Raw genomic sequence first — 23,460 nt, 5'->3', positions numbered from 1 at the left:
TGTCTAATCAAATTTGTATCTTCACTTTGACTGTGTGATATTTGTTATTCCAGGGTTGGATTTCATGCTCTTTCACGTAGCTATATTTATCTCTGGTTTCCACACGGGGTAAAACTGACCACAGTGGACATCAGCTACAGGTTATCAACTAAGTAAACTTAAGATTGATGTGATAAGTTTTCAGTCCCTGGACAATTTTATATTTGTCTGTGGTCTACATTGTCTTACTTCTTACAGTAACTACAATTGATGCACTTCTTTGTCACTTTTTACTGACGTCTATGGTGAATATAGTCTACATTATTATTTCACATGGAAATATTGACATTTAATATATACGGAAGCCTATAGATATATGGAGACTGATCTTCATTGTGTTATGGCCATTTGCAATCATCTTTGCAGAATTTCAGGAATTTTAACTTAGAAAGAGAAATTGTTGCTTGGAGTATTTGGTAAGTATATCAGAAATTATTTGTGTGGCAGGTTTTTGAGGCTGTAAAGGAACAAAAACGGCATGTAAGTTTCCTGTGAGAGGGATTTTCGTTTTAGCTCAATCAGCTGAGTGGCAGGCATGTAAAAAGGAGGCCTTGGTTTGATTCCAGTAGAGGAACACTACGTATATCTTCTTACATTTAGTGCTTTAGACATAAGTTCAAAACTAGAGGAAAAAGAGAAGCTTTATTGGATCAAGGACACATTGGGTTCATGTGGTATTTTGGGACAAAAGGGAAAGTGGGTTAGCAGGTTTCGGTTGTATACAGATTCTAAAGCTTTGTGGAAATTTTCCTTCAGCTTGAATGGTAGAGTGACAGACTTGAAACTGCCAGGGGTTGCATGTTCATTACCTGGTGGAGGACCACTACTTATTTCCTGTATTCAGTTATGAAATATGTGCCTGATGTAAATTTTACGAACAGTTGAGTATATTTTTATAGGTATTACATAAGGAATTGCAAAATACTTAACCAGTCAGCTGTGCTATCTATCAGGTGTACAGCTGTTCAAGCACACAAGGGATGATTATACAAAAAAATTTATAGGACTAGGAAACCTTGTTATGTAAAACAGTGCAGTGACATATTACAGAATCATATGTTCTAAACTACCATTCTAAATCCTCTTAACCTTAAAGGTTCAAGGAAAATGCTCTGTCTAATCTCTCCGTTTACATCAAACGATCAAGTTAAATCCATCTGTAGGATGTGTTACATCCATCAAAGTCACATTAAAGATGTTTTATATCATCTTAAATTTCATCAGATTTCTATTTAAATTGACACTGAGAATGTTACGTAAATGTATACATGATCAGAATTGTTACATCAAATTTCTATTTAAAATTGACACCAAGGATGCTACATGAGTGTATACCAACAAATGTCAACAATAGTGGTTACCATAACGTAAGAAAGGTTGCGGCTTATATTCTGGTGCGGTTAATATGTGTATAAAATTGTAAAAATCAATAAAAATTGGCCCTGCAACTTATATACTGGTGCTACTTATAACTTAGAAAATATGGTACATGGTCAGGATCATTACAGCAAATTTTGATTTAAAATCAATAACTAGGATGTTACACAAATGTTTATATGGTTTAAGTTAACTTGTTGAGTTTATTCCACAAGAGCAGCCAGGATGAGTTTGAGACTGAGTGATTTTGAAGCTGGGTAACTGTCAAAATAAAACTTAGCTTTGCAATTCATTTATATCTGGTTGTACACAAACTACATCAGACATTCAGGCCTGATAGATGTAGGCTAAATGATGAAGTTGTTATCACTATTTCTTGAAAGGTACTAGGTGAATTCCTTTCAAATTTCATATTACTATTTTTTAAGAAGTACTTGATGAATCTCTCTCAAATTTCATATATAACTTTTCCTTTATCAGTAGTTGTGCCCGTTTGTTTTTAAGACTGATCAGAAAACAAAATGGCTAACAGGTGGCCATTTGGGATTCAACCATGAAAATTTGTTATCACTCTTTCTTGAGATGTACTAGTTCAATCTTTCTCAAATTTGATTTGTAGTCTGTCCTTGGTACCTAGTTGTAGCTGCTAGATTTTGGGACTGATCAGAAAAAAATGGCTGAAAGGTGACCATCTTAGATTTGACAATTAAAGATTCTTGTTGCTATTTCTGCTAAGGAATGTACAAATCTTGTATCATTAGGAGAAAACAAATAGAGGAGGGAAGAGAAAAGAAGGGAGAAGATACAACTTGTAAGGAACAAACAGAGATCAATGTGGGTGCCAAGATCCCTCTTAGAACTCTCATTAACTAACATGACAATGTTAAAGATAATTACGTATTGTGCCTCTTATGTGTTCAGCCAATCTCAAAGACAGGTTTCATAAATTCACATCACAACTTGTTATATCTGAGTTATGAATATGGGAAGGAAAAAATACCCGACCCTACTTATGATTGATTTATAGCCGGAAATACTGAAAGCTGTCGAGTATTCTTGTGGCATAAAACAGCCATCAGGTTGGTGGCATTGGTCATCACTTACATCATCCAAACAAAGGCTTAAACATCATACTCAAATCTCAGACACTTTACTGAAAGTTCCTGCTTGACTTTGCGTTTTCATATTTTGATGTCAAAGTCCAAGGTCACAGTTAGTACAAATAGAAAAATTGTTTCTTGCATGAAGATAAATTGAATTGTCTTAGGTCATTGTAACTTAAACTATACATACATTGCAATTAAAGTTAACATATAGAAAACTGGATTCCTTGTAATAACCTTAGCTCTATCGAGCCAATCAAACTCAAATATTATGTATTGTGTTCTGGATAAAAGTGCTTGCCAAAGTTGCCTGTCTTAGGTTAAGGTTTGTTACTTTGAAAAGAAGAGTACATCTCTGGCTTTTTGTGCTGTAATATTATCCATCTTTAGTAAATCTATTTATAATTCAATTGTTTAATTAGCTAACTAGTTTAGATCTAGTGAAGTTCTGTTGACTCCAAGTTGGCTTTTAATGTTTGTATACCATCCTGTTTTATTGATATATATGTCATTTTTCATTGCCAAATAAGGGAAACTAGTCACATGACTGGTCTAAGAATAGTGATGGAGGTAACAATCTTCAGTAAACATAGCGACATCCTGACCTGTCATATGACATACAACTCTGTATGTCGTGTGGAGCCTGATAGGGCTATGTACCATATATTGACCCACAGATGACCAGAACATGTTGTCTGCATGTGATATCTCTTCATTACATTATCAGTATTTGTAAAATTCTGTGTGTACAAACAACAAATTACTTATTAGATTAAATGATGCTTGAAAAAAATTATTTACAATTGTAACTTGACAGTAAGTTTTTGCGATTGTCGAAGTCAGGGTGACGGTGATCCTGTTATTAGACACCTCTATATAAACATGTAGTGTGGTTTTTGTTTTAACATTTTATCTACCACAGGAAGTCAAACTGATACAAACTACAAATGGTACGACCTATCTTAATTTATTTACTTAACAAACATATCTACTCTACATTTTACTTATTGGGTCGCTGACTGATGGTGCCTCTGGCTCATGGCTACCAAGACATCTATGTGTTCACTCTTTATGCAAATGAAATATGCTATACAAATAAATTTTTGTTGTTTACTTACCCTACATTATCTAATGCAGAATTGGGTTCGGTCGCTAAGTAAATCCTAACATCGTATGACTTACTGTGTTGTGCAGTAAGCCAATGTCTCATAGTTCTCCATATAGTGAAATTGTGAAGTATCGTCTATTACCTTGTAAAAGACAAGACTTAAAGTGAAGTCAAAAATTTAGTCTGAGGAAGCCCTATGAAAAATAAGAAGTGCTCATGATTATATTGAGTCAGAGGAAGTCCTGTGATGTATAGTTTTATTGAGTCTGTTGTAGTCATGTGATGGGTAGGTTTCATTGAGTCTGATGTAGTCATGCGATGGTTAGGTTATATTGAGTCTGATGTAATCATGTGATGGGTAGGTTATATTGAGTCTGATGTAGTCGTGTGATGGTTAGGTTATATTGAGTCTGATATAACTCTGTGATGGGTAGGAGATTATGTTGAGTGTGATGTAACTCTGTGATAAATAGGTTATATTGAGTCTGATATAACTCTGTGATGGGTAGATTATATTGAGTTTGATATAACTTTGTGATGTGTAGGTTATATTGAGTCTGATATCACTCTGTGATAGGTAGGTTATAATGAGTTTGATATAACTTTGTGATGTGCAGGTTATATTGAGTCTGATATCACTCTGTGATGGGTAGGTTATATTGAGTCTGATATCACTCTGTGATGTGTAGGTTATATTGAGTCTGATGTCATAGGATATTTAGTTGATATTGAATATGACGTATGTCTGTGATGATTCATTATATTGAGTATGATGGAGTCATGTGATGAATAGGCTATTCTGAATTAAATGTAGCCCTGTGACAAGAAAGAGGTTATAATATTGAGTTTTACATAGCCCTGTGACAAGAAAGAGGTTATAATATTGAGTCTAATGTAGCCCTGTAACAAGAAAGAGGTTATAATATTGAGTCTAATGTAGCCCTGTAACAAGAAAGAGGTTATAAAATTGAGTCTAATGTAGCCCTGTGACAAGAAAGAGGTTGTGATATTGAGTCTAATGTAGCCCTGTGACAAGAAAGAGGTTATAATATTGAGTTTTACATAGCCCTGTGACAAGAAAGAGGTTATAATATTGAGTCTAATGTAGCCCTGTGACAAGAAAGAGGTTATGATATTGAGTCTAATGTAGCCCTGTGACAAGAAAGAGGTTATAATATTGAGTTTTACATAGCCCTGTGACAAGAAAGAGGTTATGATATTGAGTCTAATGTAGCCCTGTGACAAGAAAGATGTTATAATATTGAGTCTAATGTAGCTCTGTGACAAGAAAGAGGTTATAATATTGAGTCTAATGTAGCTCTGTGACAAGAAAGAGGTAATATTTAGTCTAATGTAGCTCTGTGACAAGAAAGAGGTTATAATATTGAGTCTAATGTAGCCCTGTGACAAGAAAGAGGTTATAATATTGAGTCTAATGTAGCTCTGTGACAAGAAAGAGGTAATATTTAGTCTAATGTATCTCTGTGACAAGAAAGAGGTTATAATATTGAGTCTAATGTAGCTCTGTGACAAGAAAGAGGTTATAATATTGAGTCTAATGTAGCTCTGTGACAAGAAAGAGGTTATAATATTGAGTTTTACATAGCCCTGTGACAAGAAAGAGGTTATAATATTGAGTCTAATGTAGCCCTGTAACAAGAAAGAGGTTATAAAATTGAGTCTAATGTAGCCCTGTGACAAGAAAGAGGTTATAATATTGAGTCTAATGTAGCCCTGTGACAAGAAAGAGGTTATGATATTGAGTCTAATGTAGCCCTGTGACAAGAAAGAGGTTATAATATTGAGTTTTACATAGCCCTGTGACAAGAAAGAGGTTATGATATTGAGTCTAATGTAGCCCTGTGACAAGAAAGAGGTTATAATATTGAGTCTAATGTAGCTCTGTGACAAGAAAGAGGTTATAATATTGAGTCTAATGTAGCTCTGTGACAAGAAAGAGGTAATATTTAGTCTAATGTAGCTCTGTGACAAGAAAGAGGTTATAATATTGAGTCTAATGTAGCCCTGTGACAAGAAAGAGGTTATAATATTGAGTCTAATGTAGCTCTGTGACAAGAAAGAGGTAATATTTAGTCTAATGTATCTCTGTGACAAGAAAGAGGTTATAATATTGAGTCTAATGTAGCTCTGTGACAAGAAAGAGGTTATAATATTGAGTCTAATGTAGCTCTGTGACAATAAAGAGGTTATAATATTGAGTTTTACATAGCCCTGTGACAAGAAAGAGGTTATAATATTGAGTCTAATGTAGCTCTGTGACAAGAAAGAGGTTATAATATTGAGTCTAATGAAGCCCTGTGACAAGAAAGAGGTTATAATATTGAGTCTAATGTAGCCCTGTGACAAGAAAGAGGTTATAATATTGAGTCTAATGTAGCCCTGTGACAAGAAAGAGGTTATGATATTGAGTCTAATGTAGCCCTGTGACAAGAAAGAGGTTATAATATTGAGTCTAATGTAGCTCTGTGACAAGAAAGAGGTTATAATATTGAGTCTAATGTAGCTCTGTGACAAGAAAGAGGTAATATTTAGTCTAATGTATCTCTGTGACAAGAAAGAGGTTATAATATTGAGTCTAATGTAGCTCTGTGACAAGAAAGAGGTTATAATATTGAGTCTAATGTAGCTCTGTGACAAGAAAGAGGTTATAATATTGAGTTTTACATAGCCCTGTGACAAGAAAGAGGTTATAATATTGAGTCTAATGTAGCCCTGTAACAAGAAAGAGGTTATAAAATTGAGTCTAATGTAGCCCTGTGACAAGAAAGAGGTTATAATATTGAGTCTAATGTAGCCCTGTGACAAGAAAGAGGTTATGATATTGAGTCTAATGTAGCCCTGTGACAAGAAAGAGGTTATAATATTGAGTTTTACATAGCCCTGTGACAAGAAAGAGGTTATGATATTGAGTCTAATGTAGCCCTGTGACAAGAAAGAGGTTATAATATTGAGTCTAATGTAGCTCTGTGACAAGAAAGAGGTTATAATATTGAGTCTAATGTAGCTCTGTGACAAGAAAGAGGTAATATTTAGTCTAATGTAGCTCTGTGACAAGAAAGAGGTTATAATATTGAGTCTAATGTAGCCCTGTGACAAGAAAGAGGTTATAATATTGAGTCTAATGTAGCTCTGTGACAAGAAAGAGGTAATATTTAGTCTAATGTATCTCTGTGACAAGAAAGAGGTTATAATATTGAGTCTAATGTAGCTCTGTGACAAGAAAGAGGTTATAATATTGAGTCTAATGTAGCTCTGTGACAATAAAGAGGTTATAATATTGAGTTTTACATAGCCCTGTGACAAGAAAGAGGTTATAATATTGAGTCTAATGTAGCTCTGTGACAAGAAAGAGGTTATAATATTGAGTCTAATGAAGCCCTGTGACAAGAAAGAGGTTATAATATTGAGTCTAATGTAGCCCTGTGACAAGAAAGAGGTTATAATATTGAGTCTAATGTAGCCCTGTGACAAGAAAGAGGTTATGATATTGAGTCTAATGTAGCCCTGTGACAAGAAAGAGGTTATAATATTGAGTCTAATGTAGCTCTGTGACAAGAAAGAGGTTATAATATTGAGTCTAATTTAGCCCTGTGATGAATAAGAGATTACATTGAGTCTGATGTAGATTTGTGATGGATAAATTATTTTGAATCTGATGAAGCCTTGTTAATGAATTGGTCATTGAGTGTGATGTGACCATTTGATGAACTGGATGTAATATTGAACTTGTTGAAGACGTGATGGATATGAGTTATGTTAAGTGTAGCCATTTGTTGAGTTAGAGGTAATTGTGAGTCTGATGTAACCCTGGGAAGGATATAGGGTTATATTGACTTAAGATCTAGCCATTAGATAAAGAGAAGGTTACATGAGAAGTGATCTGTCCATGTGATTAACAGTGCCTTAAAGTGTTGATACTAGTTGAATAAATATTCAAAAGAATTCAACCTTACATATTATAAGGAAATATATGATTATTTAAATGGTCGATGGTTATTTTTCTTATAGGGAAGTGGGTGGATTGAAAAGGAAGTTAAGGCCTGTATTTAAAAGACCAGTTCTATTTTGATTTGAAGCATTGCTGTGGAAATTAAAAATTATATGAACAAAAAGTACGTGAAAGCTCTTTTGCTTCCTGTTAACATATATAAGTGAAATGCTTGAGACTTTGCCATCAGTAAGTGTGAACTGGAAGTGTGTGAATCGGAGGTATTCTATTTAATCAGAGATTGAAGGGGATCTGATATAACAAATATGGAAAACAGAAAAAAATCAACAATTTAGCGTACTCTTGAAGTCAGATTTGACTTTGTAACGACATGTTGATGATGTTTTAAGTAAGGACATGTTGAGGATGTTTTAAGTAAGGACATGTTGAGGATGTTTTAAGTAACGACATGTTGACAATGTTTTAAGTAAGGACATGTTGAGGATGTTTTAAGTAACGACATGCTGACGATGTTTTAAGTAAGGACATGTTGATGATGTTTTAAGTAAGGACATGTTGACGATGTTTTAAGTGACGACATGTTGACAATGTTTTAAGTAAGGACATGTTGACAATGTTTTAAGTAAGGACATGTTGACGATGTTTTAAGTAAGGACATGTTGAGGATGTTTTAAGTAACGACATGCTGACGATGTTTTAAGTAAGGACGTATTGACGATGTTTTAAGTAAGGACATGTTGACGATGTTTTAAGTAAGGACATGTTGACGATGTTTTAAGTAAGGACATGTTGACAATGTTTTAAGTAAGGACATGTTGACGATGCTTTAAGTAAGGACATGTTGACAATGTTTTAAGTGATGACATGTTGACGATGTTTTAAGTAAGGACATGTTGACGATGTTTTAAGTAAGGACATGTTGAGGATGTTTTAAGTAACGACATATTGACGATGTTTTAAGTAAGGACATGTTGAGGATGTTTTAAGTAACGACATATTGACGATGTTTTAAGTAAGGACATGTTGAGGATGTTTTAAGTAACGACATGTTGACGATGTTTTAAGTAAGGACATATTGACGATGTTTTAAGTAAGGACATGTTGATGATGTTTTAAGTAAGGACATGTTGACAATGTTTTAAGTAAGGACATGTTGACGATGTTTTAAGTAAGGACATGTTGAGGATGTTTTAAGTGACGACATGTTGACAGTGTTTTAAGTAAGGACATGTTGACAATGTTTTAAGTAAGGACATGTTGACGATGTTTTAAGTAAGGACATGTTGACGATGTTTTAAGTAAGGACATGTTGAGGATGTTTTAAGTAAGGACATGTTGACAATGTTTTAAGTAAGGACATGTTGAGGATGTTTTAAGTGACGACATGTTGACAGTGTTTTAAGTAAGGACATGTTGACAATGTTTTAAGTAAGGACATGTTGACAATGTTTTAAGTAAGGACATGTTGACGATGTTTTAAGTAAGGACATGTTGACAATGTTTAAAGTAAGGACATGTTGATGATGTTTTAAGTAAGGACATGTTGAGGATGTTTTAAGTGACAACATGTTGACAGTGTTTTAAGTAAGGACATGTTGACAATGTTTTAAGTAAGGACATGTTGACGATGTTTTAAGTAAGGACATGTTGACGATGTTTTAAGTAAGGACATGTTGACAATGTTTTAAGTAAGGACATGTTGATGATGTTTTAAGTAAGGACATGTTGACGATGTTTTAAGTGACGACATGTTGATAGTGTTTTAAGTAAGGACATGTTGATGATGTTTTAAGTAAGGACATGTTGACGATGTTTTAAGTAAGGACATGTTGAGGATGTTTTAAGTAACGACATGTTGACGATGTTTTAAGTAAGGACATGTTGAGGATGTTTTAAGTGACGACATGTTGACAGTGTTTTAAGTAAGGACATGTTGATGATGTTTTAAGTAAGGACATGTTGACGATGTTTTAAGTAAGGACATGTTGACGATGTTTGAAGTAAGGACATGTTGACGATGTTTTAAGTAAGGACATGTTGAGGATGTTTTAAGTAGCGACATGTTGAGGATGTTTTAAGTAAGGACATGTTGACGATGTTTTAAGTAAGGACATGTTGACGATGTTTTAAGTAAGGACATGTTGAGGATGTTTTAAGTAGCGACATGTTGACGATGTTTTAAGTGACAGTATGTGATGTTGTATTGATTGGTGATCACACTGATTATGAAGAGCAGTCTGTTACACTAAGTGTACACTTGTGATGACTCAGGCAAACAGCTGCTTGTAAACTTTCATAGTACAGATTTTGTAAAATTTCTTGAAATTCTGACTTCACAGTCACAAAGTTGATAGTTTGCATAAAATTTAAAACAATTTCTGGGGTTAAATTCAAGCTTGACAAGACACAATTTTCTCTATTTCATACATTTGTTACAGAGGAAGCCTGCACATAGATGAGACCATGTCTTTTAAACTGGATCTACAGATGACCGAGAGCTGACGACAGTCATCATTAGTCAAACTTACAGAATAATACTCACTTTAACATTGATACTCACTCAGTGGTAAGTTCAAAGCTATTTTAGTTTTAGTTTATTGTAATGATTTTCAAATCAATATCTTTTTTATTTTCATTTGTTATATGATGACTGGTTTTAAAAACTGATAGCTCTGTAGAAGGAGAGAGTACAGGTCACCTTACTAGGCACAGCAAATGGGAAGTACCCTTTACTCAAGCTACATGGTGTCCAGCACGAGACCAAAGGGTCGCTAGTCCGAACCCTGGCGAGAACAGGGTATCATTAGTCCTTTCCGTTATGGATCTACTATGTTATAAGTAGGTCTGATATTGATATTTGACAGCTGTAATTCCTGTCTTGATTTATCTGTGGTCCGTTCAGATATATCTCTCCTGCGTTCTTTTGAAGGTACTTGAAACATATTGACGATTTGTTTATTTTGTTATATTGTTTAATCCTTCCAGCTGAATTTTCTAACATTTGTTTCAGGTCTTTGCCAAAAGTCTACTTCATATTTACAAACCCATAGAGTAGGTTAATAACTCATCTCTCTCTTTTTGTGGTATATTTATGACTTTCATTATATCTGACATGGATACGTAATATTGCAGAACCGGATGCTTTACACACTCTAGATCATTGTGAGATGTGAAGAGGTTATCTTAGTAACCTTCATGTAAACAATTAATTATTAATGTTGATATCTGAGTAAGATGTGGTGATGTGCAATACATGTTAAAATGTAGTTGAAACTGGTCATAAAAAAATGGTGTCAGTATTGTTAAAGGTTGTAAAATGTCCTAAAATTCCAAGGTTAAATATAAAATATGACTAAATTTTATGAGTGAAGGAGAAGATTTAGACTATTGAAGATAACCTTTGTCTTTGTTGCTCTGAATGAACACTTAAAGTGCTGATAATAAGGGGATATATCAGTTTAAGCTTGAAAGCTGTCTGATTTCAAAGGAGACCATCAATCAGTAAATATATTGTATTGACATACACATAGTCTATAAAACATTGTTATGAATACATTTCTTTTGTCTATATCAGAAAACTTATCTGTTTAAATTTTTCTGTCTGGTTTTGGAACTAGATGAAAGGAGGGTCTAGAAGAGGAATCAGGTATTTGACATTCTACTTCTTCACCACAGATACATGGATTCTAACAAAATTTGAATATCCTTGGGTCTGTCAGAGCCTCAGTGTATTACTGGAAAGTGTTAGCTCCCTCCCCACCCCCTCCTAATTGGTTTGCGGGGTTTATCATCCCATGAACAGCAAGTGAGGCGAAGTTTCTCCTTGTAGTATCTGATGACTACCTGAGTGAATAACCTACAAAAGGTTTGTTACAAGTGTGCTGAAGGTCTGTTGAATACCGTCTAAAACAATTGGGTGTCTTGCCCAAGGATACAACCACGACACAGACCTGTCTGTTTTTCAGCTTCCTGACAAACACAAATTTCCATGGGTTAGGAGCCTCAAACACATTGTCCAAATAAAAGAACACCAGTACCGGATACACATGCTATCATCACTTATTGCTACCCTCATTTATCTCATTCTTTTGCTAAACATATTTCATATTTGATAGTTTGAATACAACAAAACGAGAGGAGACAAGTTGTTTAGGCACCTGGAGATCATGTTATTTGTATAATGCAAATTTGTTGTTTTGGAATAGGTTTTATGTAGCAGATGGTTGCCTCGATCCTTTTGATTTTGTCCTCTACATCATTACTTTAAAACCTATGAAAATATAACTTTCTTGAGTTATGTGATAAAAAAGTATCTTAAATTAGTTTTCATTTCATTTGAGGTTTTATAAGAACTCTTATATAACTCTCACAAAAATAAAAACTTACGTTCTAAAATCTCATATGAAATAAAACTCATTAAACATTCTATATATATATAAATAATACTAGAATATGTCTAAGATAATTTTGGATAGTTATTCTAACTAGGATACTCAGTCACAGGGTGGCTCAGGACACTTAGAGGTAAACAGAACACGTGATTACCTGTGAAAGTGATTATTCACAGGTGTTAAAACAATACATTCATCTTAGCCACTATGTACAATTTAACTAATTAGTCAATATTCCTCAGTCCCTTTTTTTTATCTGATCTGTCTATCTGGTCAGATAAATATAGATATAGATTTGTTAATCACTGACTTCCTGTCTGAGATGTGTGGAACTTAATTAATTGATGTATACCAAAAGAGCATTGACCTACAGCCTGACATGGTAAACAATGATAATCACAAGGTATATTTTCACAGGTATGGGATTTAGTTTGATGACAATTAGGTATTACTGTTACATTCAGGGCTGCCATACCGACTGAAGGTCTTATCTGTTACACTCAGTATCTCATTTATTGCCCTTTTTTCTTCTTACCTATTGAACTCTGACCTTTGGGTATATATACAGGATGAATATCCATGATGGAACCAGAGGAAAGTCAGCCGTTACTGTCACACAGGCGGACACACAGCTCCCCTCCCCCGCGAATCACCATACATGCAGGCATGGGTGTGGCTAAGGTTGTGAAAATGGTAGCCAAAAACTACTGTAAAAAGTGCTGTTCTGTGGAAAATTTAAAGGAAAGAGTTCCAATTACTAACTGGCTACCCAAATATAAGTAAGTAATTTATTTTTATTTATTACTAGTAAAATATCCTCAGATTGTTAGCAGTCACCTTATATCTTAAATCTGTCATCCATCCTGAAACATGTACAGTTCTTAGTCTGCAGAAATGCAGGATGTGTTTTGAAATTTTACAATGAACCTTTATGGCCGTCATTTTAGCGCAAAAAAGGTTGGTCGCTATGTAACAAAATTTGATATGGTAGTTTGATATTGGTTAAAAAGGACAAAGGAAATTGTTTTTTCTTGATCCTTAGTTGTACATGTGCCTGTTGAATTTTAGGACTGATCTGAAGTACCCAGAAGTTTTCAAAGTGATGGTTTTGGATTTTAGCAGTTTGTTATCATTTTTTGTATGAAATTTTAGGTGGATCGTTTTAAAATTTTCTTAAGTTATTTCTGTTTGGTCCAATATGCATAATGCATTGTGCATTTTCAACCTAATATCTTAGATTGACAATTGAAAATTTGTATCGTTTCTCAGAAAATTTAGGAGAGGTTTTTTTAACAAAGCTCGTATTGATAACTAAAGAATATCCCCCTTCATTTGATCCCTTATAAATATTTATTTTCCTTGGCTAATAAGTGGTGAATTTTGAGAATGATTGAGTTAATGACTGCCTAGTGTCATCACTTTACTCAGTCTTAACTTTGATCCCAACACAAGTTAATGAAAAATGATAACATTTGTTACTGTTTAATTCATTTTGCTGTATTCATTTCTTTTACTTATTGGTAAATCCTTATTTCATACATTCAACAAACTCATTTTGTCTTGTATCAGTGGAAGCAGAGCTTTGTACACTTAATTATACTCCACAACAAGATAGGTCAGTTATCCTTTTACATACAAAATTACGTTATTTTTATAAAAAAAAATTGTCAGTTTTCTAAACACATCTTTGCTTTGAGGAACAAAATTGTGTCTGATGGGAGATCCATGAACATGAATTGCTTAATTAAGTCTTCTTTTTTTTCGCATTTAGTTAACTACAATTTATTTTCAAAATTAAAAAAACAATGATAAATCATTTCAACCTTCTGAAGTAATTTAATACAATAAAACACATTGATTTCTCTTTTTATAAAAAATGCTGCTCACAAAATATAGATGTTCAATTTTTATATGTACAAGTTGATAGATAAAACAACAATCTTATTTTAATATAAATTCTTTTTAATTAAAGATCAACATTATGTCAACTTATTTTCACAAACATTTTGATAAAGACCTTATACTGTAAATGGAAATTGTTGAAATAATGTTTTCTTAATGAAGATTGATATTGTTAGGTTTTGTTAATGAAGATTGATAATACACGTTTTAGCTATGTTTTCAAACGGAGAATGATATAGTGATGTTTTGCCAATGGAGATTAACTGATATAGTTATGTTTTGTTAGCTTGCCTGGTCCGAAGGACCAGTGAGCTTATGTCGTACTGCATACATCCGTTGTCTGTCTAGCCATCCATCCATTCTTTAATTTTTTCACAAATTGCTTCTAGTTAAGAACAACTGAGCAGATTTCATCCAAATTTGTTCAGTAGCATCCTTGGGGAAGAAGAGCAAATTTTGCATAAATGGTAGGGTTTAGCTCCGTGGACCCAGAGGGACAGGGCCAAATAGTTGAAATAGAGCAACTTTTAAAAAATCTTATTCCTTCCGTAGGAATGATTGGATTTTGCTCAATTTTGATCTCAAGTATTCTTGGGTGTTGGGAATTAATTTTAGATAAACAGTGGGTCTTGGCTTCTTGTGGCCAGAGGGGCAAGGCCAAATAGGTGAATTGGAGCAAATTCTTTAAAATCCTACTCTTCCTTTAGGAATGATAGGATTCAGCCCAAATTAGGTCTGAAGCAACCTTTTGATGAAGGGAATTCAGTTGTGTTTAAATGGTTAGTCCTGGCCACCAGTAGCAAGAGGGGTGAAGTCCAATAAGAGAATTAAGCAAACACTTTAAAATCCTATCCTCCTGTAAGAATGATTTCATTTTGAACAAATTTGATCTGAAGCATTTTTTAGGTGAAGGGGACTCCATTCCCTGGGGTGGAAGGGGTGTGTTGGCCCAATAAGGGAAATAGAACATGTTCTTTAAGTCCTATCCCCCTGAAGAAATGATTGGATTTTGCTAAAATGTGGTCTGAAGTATCCATGAGTAAAGGGGTCTCACTTGTGTATAATCTGTGGGTCTCTGCCCCCTTAATGACACTTTACCCATATGGGCCTCTTGTTCTATATTCAATGAAATATATAGTAAGCATGGTTCTTCTAAGGCCTTTTTTTGAAATTGTGTCTTTCCTCATTGTAGCCTTCACACCTTGCAGTGCGATTTGGTTGCTGGTCTGACTGTGGCACTGACAGTGATACCCCAGGGACTGGCATACGCCAAGATAGCACGACTACCCACACAGGTAGGTACCTCAGGGGCTGGTATACGCCAAGATAGCACGAGTAACCACATAGGTAGGTACCATAAGGGCTGTCATACGCCAAGATAGCACAAGTACCCACATAGGTAGGTACCTCAGGGGCTGGTATACACCAAGATAGCACGAGTACCCACATAGGTAGGTACCATAAGGGCTGTCATATGCCAAGATAGCACGAGTACCCACACAGGTAGGTACCTCAGGGCTGTCATACGCCAAGATAGCACGAGTACCCACATAGGTAGGTACCTCAGGTGCTGGCATACGCCAAGATAGCACGAGTACCTACATAGGTAGGTACCATAAGGGCTGTCATACGCCAAGATAGCATGAGTACCCACACAGGTAGGTACCTCAGGGCTGGCATACGCCAAGATAGCACGAGTACCCACACAGGTAGGTACCTCAGGGCTGACATACGCCAAGATAGCACGAGTACCCACATAGGTAGGTACCATAAGGGCTGTCATACGCCAAGATAGCACGAGTACCCACACAGGTAGGTACCTCAGGGGCTGGCATACGCCAAGATAGCACGAGTACCCACACAGGTAGGTACCTCAGGGGCTGGCATACGCCAAGATAGCACGAGTACCCACATAGGTAGGTACCTCAGGTGCTGGCATACGCCAAGATAGCACGAGTACCCACATAGGTAGGTACCTCAGGTGCTGGCATACGCCAAGATAGCACGAGTACCCACATAGGTAGGTACCATAAGGGCTGTCATATGCCAAGATAGCACGAGTACCCACACAGGTAGGTACCTCAGGGCTGGCATACGCCAAGATAGCATGAGTACCCACATAGGTAGGTACCTTAGGTGCTGGCATACGCCAAGATAGCACGAGTACCCACATAGGTAGGTACCATAAGGGCTGTCATACGCCAAGATAGCACGAGTACCCACACAGGTAGGTACCATAAGGGCTGGCATACGCCAAGATAGCACGAGTACCCACATAGGTAGGTACCATAAGGGCTGTCATACGCCAAGATAGCACGAGTAACCACACAGGTAGGTACCTCAGGGGCTGGCATACGCCAAGATAGCACGAGTACCCACATAGGTAGATACCTCATGGGCTGCCATATGCAAGATAGCATGACTACCCACACAGGTAGGTACCTCAGGTGCTGGTATACGCCAAGATAGCACGACTACCCACATAGGTAGGTACCTCAGGGGCTGGTATACGCCAAGATAGCACGACTACCCACATAGGTAGGTACCTCAGGGGCTGGTATATGCCAAGATAACACATGACTCACACAGGTAGGTACCCGTGGGAGTTACATACATCAAGATAACATAACCACGTACACAGGTATATTGACGTAAAGCCTATTGGATTAAAAAAATAGGGATCATACATTTCAAACTATAGGACAATAAAGTTAACTTGTTTCATTGGAAGATAATTTTATGGTAAAGATCAAGACAATAGGAATTTGACAACAGGAAAAGTTTATGTTAGCCATCCCCTGAGAATATGTCTACTAATCATGATGGTCGTTGTACTAGACTTTGTATCAAAGAATATATAAATTTTAAACATATGTCAGTAAGCTGTTCAGACTTTATACAGGGGTCATCACCAATCGTAAATCTGTTTACCGATTTCTTGGCTTTTGATCTTCTACTTTACAGTTACGGATATTTCTTCTTTTTCTTTATAAAGAACTAATAGGTCATTGCCTACCTTTGTACAGGTAGGGGGCATGTTTTTATGAGGGGGTATGAGATCAGGTGCCATCTTCTAGTAGAGAGGTTTATTGGAGGCAGAGATGACAGTTGGCCCTCCTCTACTATCTGTAGGCACTCCATTGTCCAAGATATCATATCATCAAGTTTATGTTGTAAATTCCAAATCACATTCCGGTAACATCTTGTCTGATAAGTCATAGAGCAGATTCAGCCAGTGTTTGATGTCTTATCAGCTTTATAAGCATCTCAGTGTGTCAATTGTCATATGTAAATAACATTTTAGTTTCAAATTTATTGTGTTGATGTTGGCTTGGAGTTGTAGGATACTTGATGTAAGTCCATATCATCTATGTTGGTATGCTGGATGAACTTTTGAAGTTACTTTTCAAACAGGATCTCCAATGGATGAATTTTTAAGTCATCTGACCTGACGAGTAATCATGCATGGTCCACTGCTGTGCGCTGTGCACCATCCATCAACTTTTCCTTTAAATTACCACTCCTGCTAAGCATCTTGACAGATTGCAACCAAATTTGGTCTGAAACATCATTGGGGTGGAGTATCATTTCTTAAATTCAAATAAATTGATTTGATCCCTATGGACTATGCTTGAGTAGATTTCAATCAAATTTAATATGAAACATCTTGGCAGGTGGGTTATCATTTCTTAAATCCAAGTTGATTTCACACCTAGAGACCTGGAGGCACAGCCCCCAAATGAGAAAATTTGTCAATAATTTGACTTCAAAACTCGACTCCATCTTAAGGCTTGAATCAATTTAAACCAAATGTGGTACAAAATATTGTGGGTGGAGAGTCATTTTAAAAATTCAGAAAGTTGATTCAACCCCTAGCAACTTTGGGGCGGGGCCAGAAAAGGGAAAGTTAGACAATATTTTGTTCCAAAACGCTACTCCTTCTTAATGTCTGGGTAAATTTAACCAAATTTTGCCTGAAACTTTATTAGGGTGTGGCAATGATATCAAGTGTGCACTAAATGGTTCTGAGATTGTCCTGACCAAATCTTGTGCTTTTCACTTTTGTCCAAAATCCAACATGACTCATCTAGAACAAATAGTCTGAACTTCTTCTCAAGTTTCATTCAGACTTTTGAGAAAAACACTTGGTGTTTGATTTGCTAAAAAAAAACGAAATTGGTAATATGTTATTTTTTTTTCAGTCTGATCAAAACTTCAACATGGTAACCATAGTAGTCATTTTGTAACATGATTGTACAACTGTTTTTCATAAACATAACCTACCACAAATAAGTTTCTGATACTTTCAAGGTATGTTAAAAATTTTAATTGATAAGATTTATCAGACCACCATCAGTGAATTCTGTGTTTGTCCATCCATTCGTTGCTCGTCAGATTGTCAGATGACTGTTTAGGGCCATGGCCTTTTTGTATGTTTCAGTATGGCCTGTACTCGGCATTTATGGGTTGTTTTGTGTACTGCTTCCTGGGGACAGCCAAAGACATTACACTTGGACCCACAGCCATAATGTCCCTGATGACAGCTGCATTTGCCTATTCTCCTGTGGAGAATGACCCTACCTATGCAATAGTCCTCTGTCTCCTGTGTGGATGTGTACAATTCCTCATGGGCGTCCTTAACCTTGGTATGTAATTCATGCACACCTGTACTGAAAATTGTTGTCATCTTTATATTTGCTCGAAATTCATTTATCCTTGGCGTATTAGTTTCCGGGCCATAAGAATCACATCACTGCGATGAATTGAAACTAAACAAATACAAAAATGAAAAGATTAATCTAATAAAATTGATCACTGAAACACCAGTATTTGTCTGAAAAAATCCACAGATATGATCTCAAATTCACTCACCTGAAATGACTGACATGTATTTCGGAAATGTGACTTCTATTTCTGGTAACATCACTGAATCAGAGAGACATTTCATTTAGCTTACAGTGGCCCAGAAGTACACATGTATTACATAAAATAATCATTTAAACGGAATGACATTGTGATGAAAACAAAATTACAATATAACAATATTGAGGAAAAAACTATTATCTGTGTCTGTGTGCACCTTTAACAAAGATTTTATTGTTTTTATACCACAGTCTACTGGATAAAATGGTTTTTATTAACTGTCGGTGTACAGCTCTTTAGTTATGTTCATCAGAAATGTATGAGTTGTCAATAGTGGTAAAATGAAAACTGCCTTTTCTTTTTCAATATAAGACGTACATAAAAAAATACAAGAATGTGTGGCCCATTATTCATTGTAAATCTTTAGCCATTTGAGAAACAACATGAAAACACTGGCATTCAAGGCTGGATTGATGGTTATTTTAATATATCTGGGAGAACTTTATATCCTACCCTGTCATCAGAGAGATTTCATATAAATATTACAGGTAATAGTGAACTTTATATCCTACCCTGTCATCAGAGAGATTTTATATTAATATTACAGGTAATAGTGAACTTTATATCCTACCCTGTCATCAATGATATTTTGTATTAATATTACAGGTAATAGTGAACTTAATATCCTACCCTGTCATCAATGATATTTTGTATTAATATTACAGGTATATTAGTGAACTTTATATCCTACCCTGTCATCAATGATATTTTGTATAAATATTACAGGTAATAGTGAACTTTATATCCTACCCTGTCACTAATGATATTTTGTATTAATATTACAGGTATTTTAGTGAACTTTATATCCTACCCTGTCACTAATGATATTTTGTATTAATATTACAGGTATATTAGTGAACTTTATATCCTACCCTGTCATCAATGATATTTTGTATTAATATTACAGGTATTTTAGTGAACTTTATATCCTACCCTGTCATCAATGCCTTTACTTCAGCTGCAGCCATCACCATCGGCTTTGGTCAAGTCAAGGTATGTCATGAAAATCTAACTTGACGGAATGTGTTATTTGATTAAAGTATGGGCTGCTGTTCTAAATGGACAGACACATTTATAAGTTGATGTAGAGAATTGGATAAGGTTAGCTTTAGATATAAGACTGGAACAATTTCTTATATTGCCATTATAGTGCCCAAGTTTCCAGTAGAAAGGGAGATAACTCTCATCAGATAATCATGTGTATATTGATATACCCAATTGGCCCACCTGATTTGCTATAATTCTAGTTTTTTTATTTAGAGGTGATTATATATTCCTCTTATTTGACATAACTATCTAATCAATAAGTACTTGTTATAGTAATATAAAACAAAAACACTTTTAGATAACTTTGTGAGTAGAAATTCTGTTTACCCTAGGTATGTGTTTAGAAAGAAAAGGACTAAGTCTATACTTCGTGTCAGTACTATTTAATGAAACTGTATTATTATGTATGATTTTACAGGGAATATTTGGGCTGACTGATATACCGAGGGACTTTCCACATATGGTGTATGAAACATTTAGAAAGCTTCCAGAAACCAAGTAAGTGTGACCACCATAGTTAGAATCACAGGGAATAAGATAAGAAGATTCTTGGAGCTACCGTTTTTACTGAATTTGTTCTCAAATTAACATGAAAATGAAATGTATTATAAGGAATGAGGTATTTCAATAAAGTTTGAAAGTGTCGGTAAGAAATATGATGATGATGGGGATGTGACTGTTGGAATGTTTCAGAGTTTGGGATATGACCATGGGACTTATATGTCTAATACTTCTCTTCCTACTAAAGGTAAGTTTCTTTGTTTCTTCCTACTAAAGGTAAGTTTTTTTGTCTCTTTCTACTAAAGGTAAGTTTCTTTGTCTCTTCCTTCTAAAGGTAAGTTTCTTTGTCTCTTCCTACTAAAGGTAAGTTTCTTTGTCTCTTCCTACTAAAGGTAAGTTTCTTTGTCTGTTCCTACTAAAGGTAAGTTTCTTTGTCTGTTTCTACTAAAGGTAAGTTTCGTTGTCTCTATCTGATAAAGGTAAGTTTCTTTGTCTCTTCCTGCTAAAGGTAAGTTTCTTTGTCTCTTCCTACTAAAGGTAAGTTTCTTTGTCTCTTCCTACTAAAGGTAAGTTTCTTTGTCTCTTCCTACTAAAGGTAAGTTTCTTTGTCTCTTTCTACTAAAGGTAAGTTTCTTTGTCTCTATCTGATAAAGGTAAGTTTCTTTGTCTCTATCTGATAAAGGTTTCTTTGTCTCTTCCTAGTTTCTTTGTCTCTAAGTTTCTTTGTCTCTACTAAAGGTAAGTTTCTTTGTCTCTTCCTACTAAAGGTAAGTTTCTTTGTCTGTTCCTACTAAAGGTAAGTTTCTTTGTCTGTTCCTACTAAAGGTAAGTTTCTTTGTTTCTTCCTACTAAAGGTAAGTTTTGTCTCTTCTACTAAAGGTAAGTTTCTTTGTCTCTTTCTACTAAAGGTAAGTTTTTTTGTCTCTTTCTACTAAAGGTAAGTTTCTTTGTCTCTTCCTGCTAAAGGTAAGTTTCTTTGTCTGTTCCTACTAAAGGTAAGTTTCTTTGTCTGTTCCTACTAAAGGTAAGTTTCTTTGTCTCTATCTGATAAAGGTAAGTTTTTTTGTCTCTTTCTACTTCCTGTTCCTACTAAAGGTAAGTTTCTTTGTCTCTTCCTACTAAAGGTAAGTTTCTTTGTCTCTTTCTACTAAAGGTAAGTTTCTTTGTCTCTATCTGATAAAGGTAAGTTTCTTTGTCTCTACCTACTAAAGGTAAGTTTCTTTGTCTCTATCTGATAAAGGTAAGTTTCTTTGTCTCTTCCTACTAAAGGTAAGTTTCTTTGTCTGTTCCTACTAAAGGTAAGTTTCTTTGTCTGTTCCTACTAAAGGTAAGTTTCTTTGTTTCTTCCTACTAAAGGTAAGTTTCTTTGTCTCTTCCTACTAAAGGTAAGTTTCTTTGTCTCTTTCTACTAAAGGTAAGTTTTTTTGTCTCTTTCTACTAAAGGTAAGTTTCTTTGTCTCTTCCTACTAAAGGTAAGTTTCTTTGTCTGTTCCTACTAAAGGTAAGTTTCTTTGTCTGTTCCTACTAAAGGTAAGTTTCTTTGTCTCTATCTGATAAAGGTAAGTTTTTTTGTCTCTTTCTACTAAAGGTAAGTTTCTTTGTCTCTTCCTGCTAAAGGTAAGTTTCTTTGTCTGTTCCTACTAAAGGTAAGTTTCTTTGTCTGTTCCTACTAAAGGTAAGTTTCTTTGTCTCTATCTGATAAAGGTAAGTTTCTTTGTCTCTTTCTACTAAAGGTAAGTTTCTTTGTCTCTTTCTACTAAAGGTAAGTTTCTTTGTCTCTATCTGATAAAGGTAAGTTTTTTTGTCTCTTCCTATAGACAAATTATATATTGATAATGAGATACTGTTTTTCCCAAAACTTATTCTCGTAATTCAAGTTTTATCAGAAGCAAACTTTGTTGAATTCAAATACATTTTACTGTTAAGATTATACTTTAGTGATAAAAGTTTGTAATAATTGATCAAAATATATGCATGTAATACACATAGAAATAGTGGAGACACTTTTGTGTGTAAAAGTTTGTCGTTACATTGTGTGGCTGACTGGAACAGGTGAGTTGTGTTACTAACAGGGACAGGTAAGTTGTGTTACTAACAGGGACAGGTGAGTTGTGTTACTAACAGGGACAGGTGAGTTGTGTTACTAACAGGGACAGGTAAGTGATGTTACTAACAGGGACAGGTGAGTTGTGTTACTAACAGGGACAGGTGAGTTGTGTTACTAACAGGGACAGGTAAGTGATGTTACTAACAGGGACAGGTGAGTTTGTTACCAAGCTTGTGTGTGAAAAGTTTGTTACGGGACAGGTGAGTTTTGTTACATTGTGTGGCTGACTAACAGAACAGGTGAGTTGTGTTACTAGCAGGGACAGGTGAGTTGTGTTACTAGCAGGGACAGGTGAGTTGTGTGGCATACAGGGATCAGTGAGTTTAGTGAATTGGCTGCGACTGGAGGGTTGTGTGGCTGACTAGGACAGGTGAATCATATGACTGACAGGGACAAGTGAGCCATGTGGCGGAGTGTGTTAATATATTGATATACCTGTCAACATAATAACAGTATTCCCTATATAGGATGGGGACCACTGATACACCTGTCAGCATACTAACAGTATTCCCTATATAGGATGGGGACCACTGATATACCTGTCAGCATACTAACAGTATTCCCTATATAGGATGGGGACCACTGATATACCTGTCAGCATACTAACAGTATTTCTATATAGGATGGGGACCACTGATATACCTGTCAGCATACTAACAGTATTTCCTATATAGGATGGGGACCACTGATATACCTGTCAGCATACTAACAGTATTTCCTATATAGGATGGGATGTTATAAGACACAGCATTTAAAATGTCAAATGAAAATTGAAAAAAAGAAAGAAAAAATATTTAGTCTTGGAAATCAACTAATAACCTTGTGTTATGGAAATTCCCTGTAGCCTTTTGTAGTGTAGGTTTTCAATTTGTGTTAACTCTGGTACAAGAATTTGCCAATTGCATGATTAAAATTGCATTTTGTCGAAACTTTTGAGAAACCTCTTGGCTAATCATAGAAAATGGATTTTCTCGGTAATATAATGATGTGCA

The 23,460-nt window shown here is 35.3% G+C and overlaps 1 protein-coding gene across 1 annotated transcript in view; it reads left to right on the top strand.

Annotated features, from left to right (window-relative positions):
• LOC132551392 (sodium-independent sulfate anion transporter-like) overlaps positions 1 to 23,460 on the top strand; it is a 38,347-nt gene that overhangs the window by 2,943 nt on the left and 11,944 nt on the right. Inside the window, exons 2-10 of the mRNA XM_060215533.1 lie at positions 10,036 to 10,163; positions 12,557 to 12,767; positions 15,083 to 15,185; positions 18,332 to 18,536; positions 19,721 to 19,806; positions 20,279 to 20,358; positions 20,554 to 20,608; positions 21,216 to 21,240; positions 22,351 to 22,413. Of these exons, the coding sequence (XP_060071516.1) occupies positions 12,568 to 12,767; positions 15,083 to 15,185; positions 18,332 to 18,536; positions 19,721 to 19,806; positions 20,279 to 20,358; positions 20,554 to 20,608; positions 21,216 to 21,240; positions 22,351 to 22,413 (817 nt within the window). The 5' untranslated portion in view covers positions 10,036 to 10,163; positions 12,557 to 12,567. The remainder of the gene's footprint in view (positions 1 to 10,035; positions 10,164 to 12,556; positions 12,768 to 15,082; positions 15,186 to 18,331; positions 18,537 to 19,720; positions 19,807 to 20,278; positions 20,359 to 20,553; positions 20,609 to 21,215; positions 21,241 to 22,350; positions 22,414 to 23,460) is intronic.

This window comes from Ylistrum balloti, unplaced genomic scaffold (assembly GCF_031769215.1).
Source record: "Ylistrum balloti isolate Yb309-2 unplaced genomic scaffold, AGI_CSIRO_Ybal_v1 Utg370196, whole genome shotgun sequence".
Lineage (NCBI taxonomy): Eukaryota > Metazoa > Mollusca > Bivalvia > Pectinida > Pectinidae > Ylistrum > Ylistrum balloti.
Note: the sequence above shows the minus strand (reverse complement) of the source record. Positions and strands in the feature narration are given on the sequence as shown.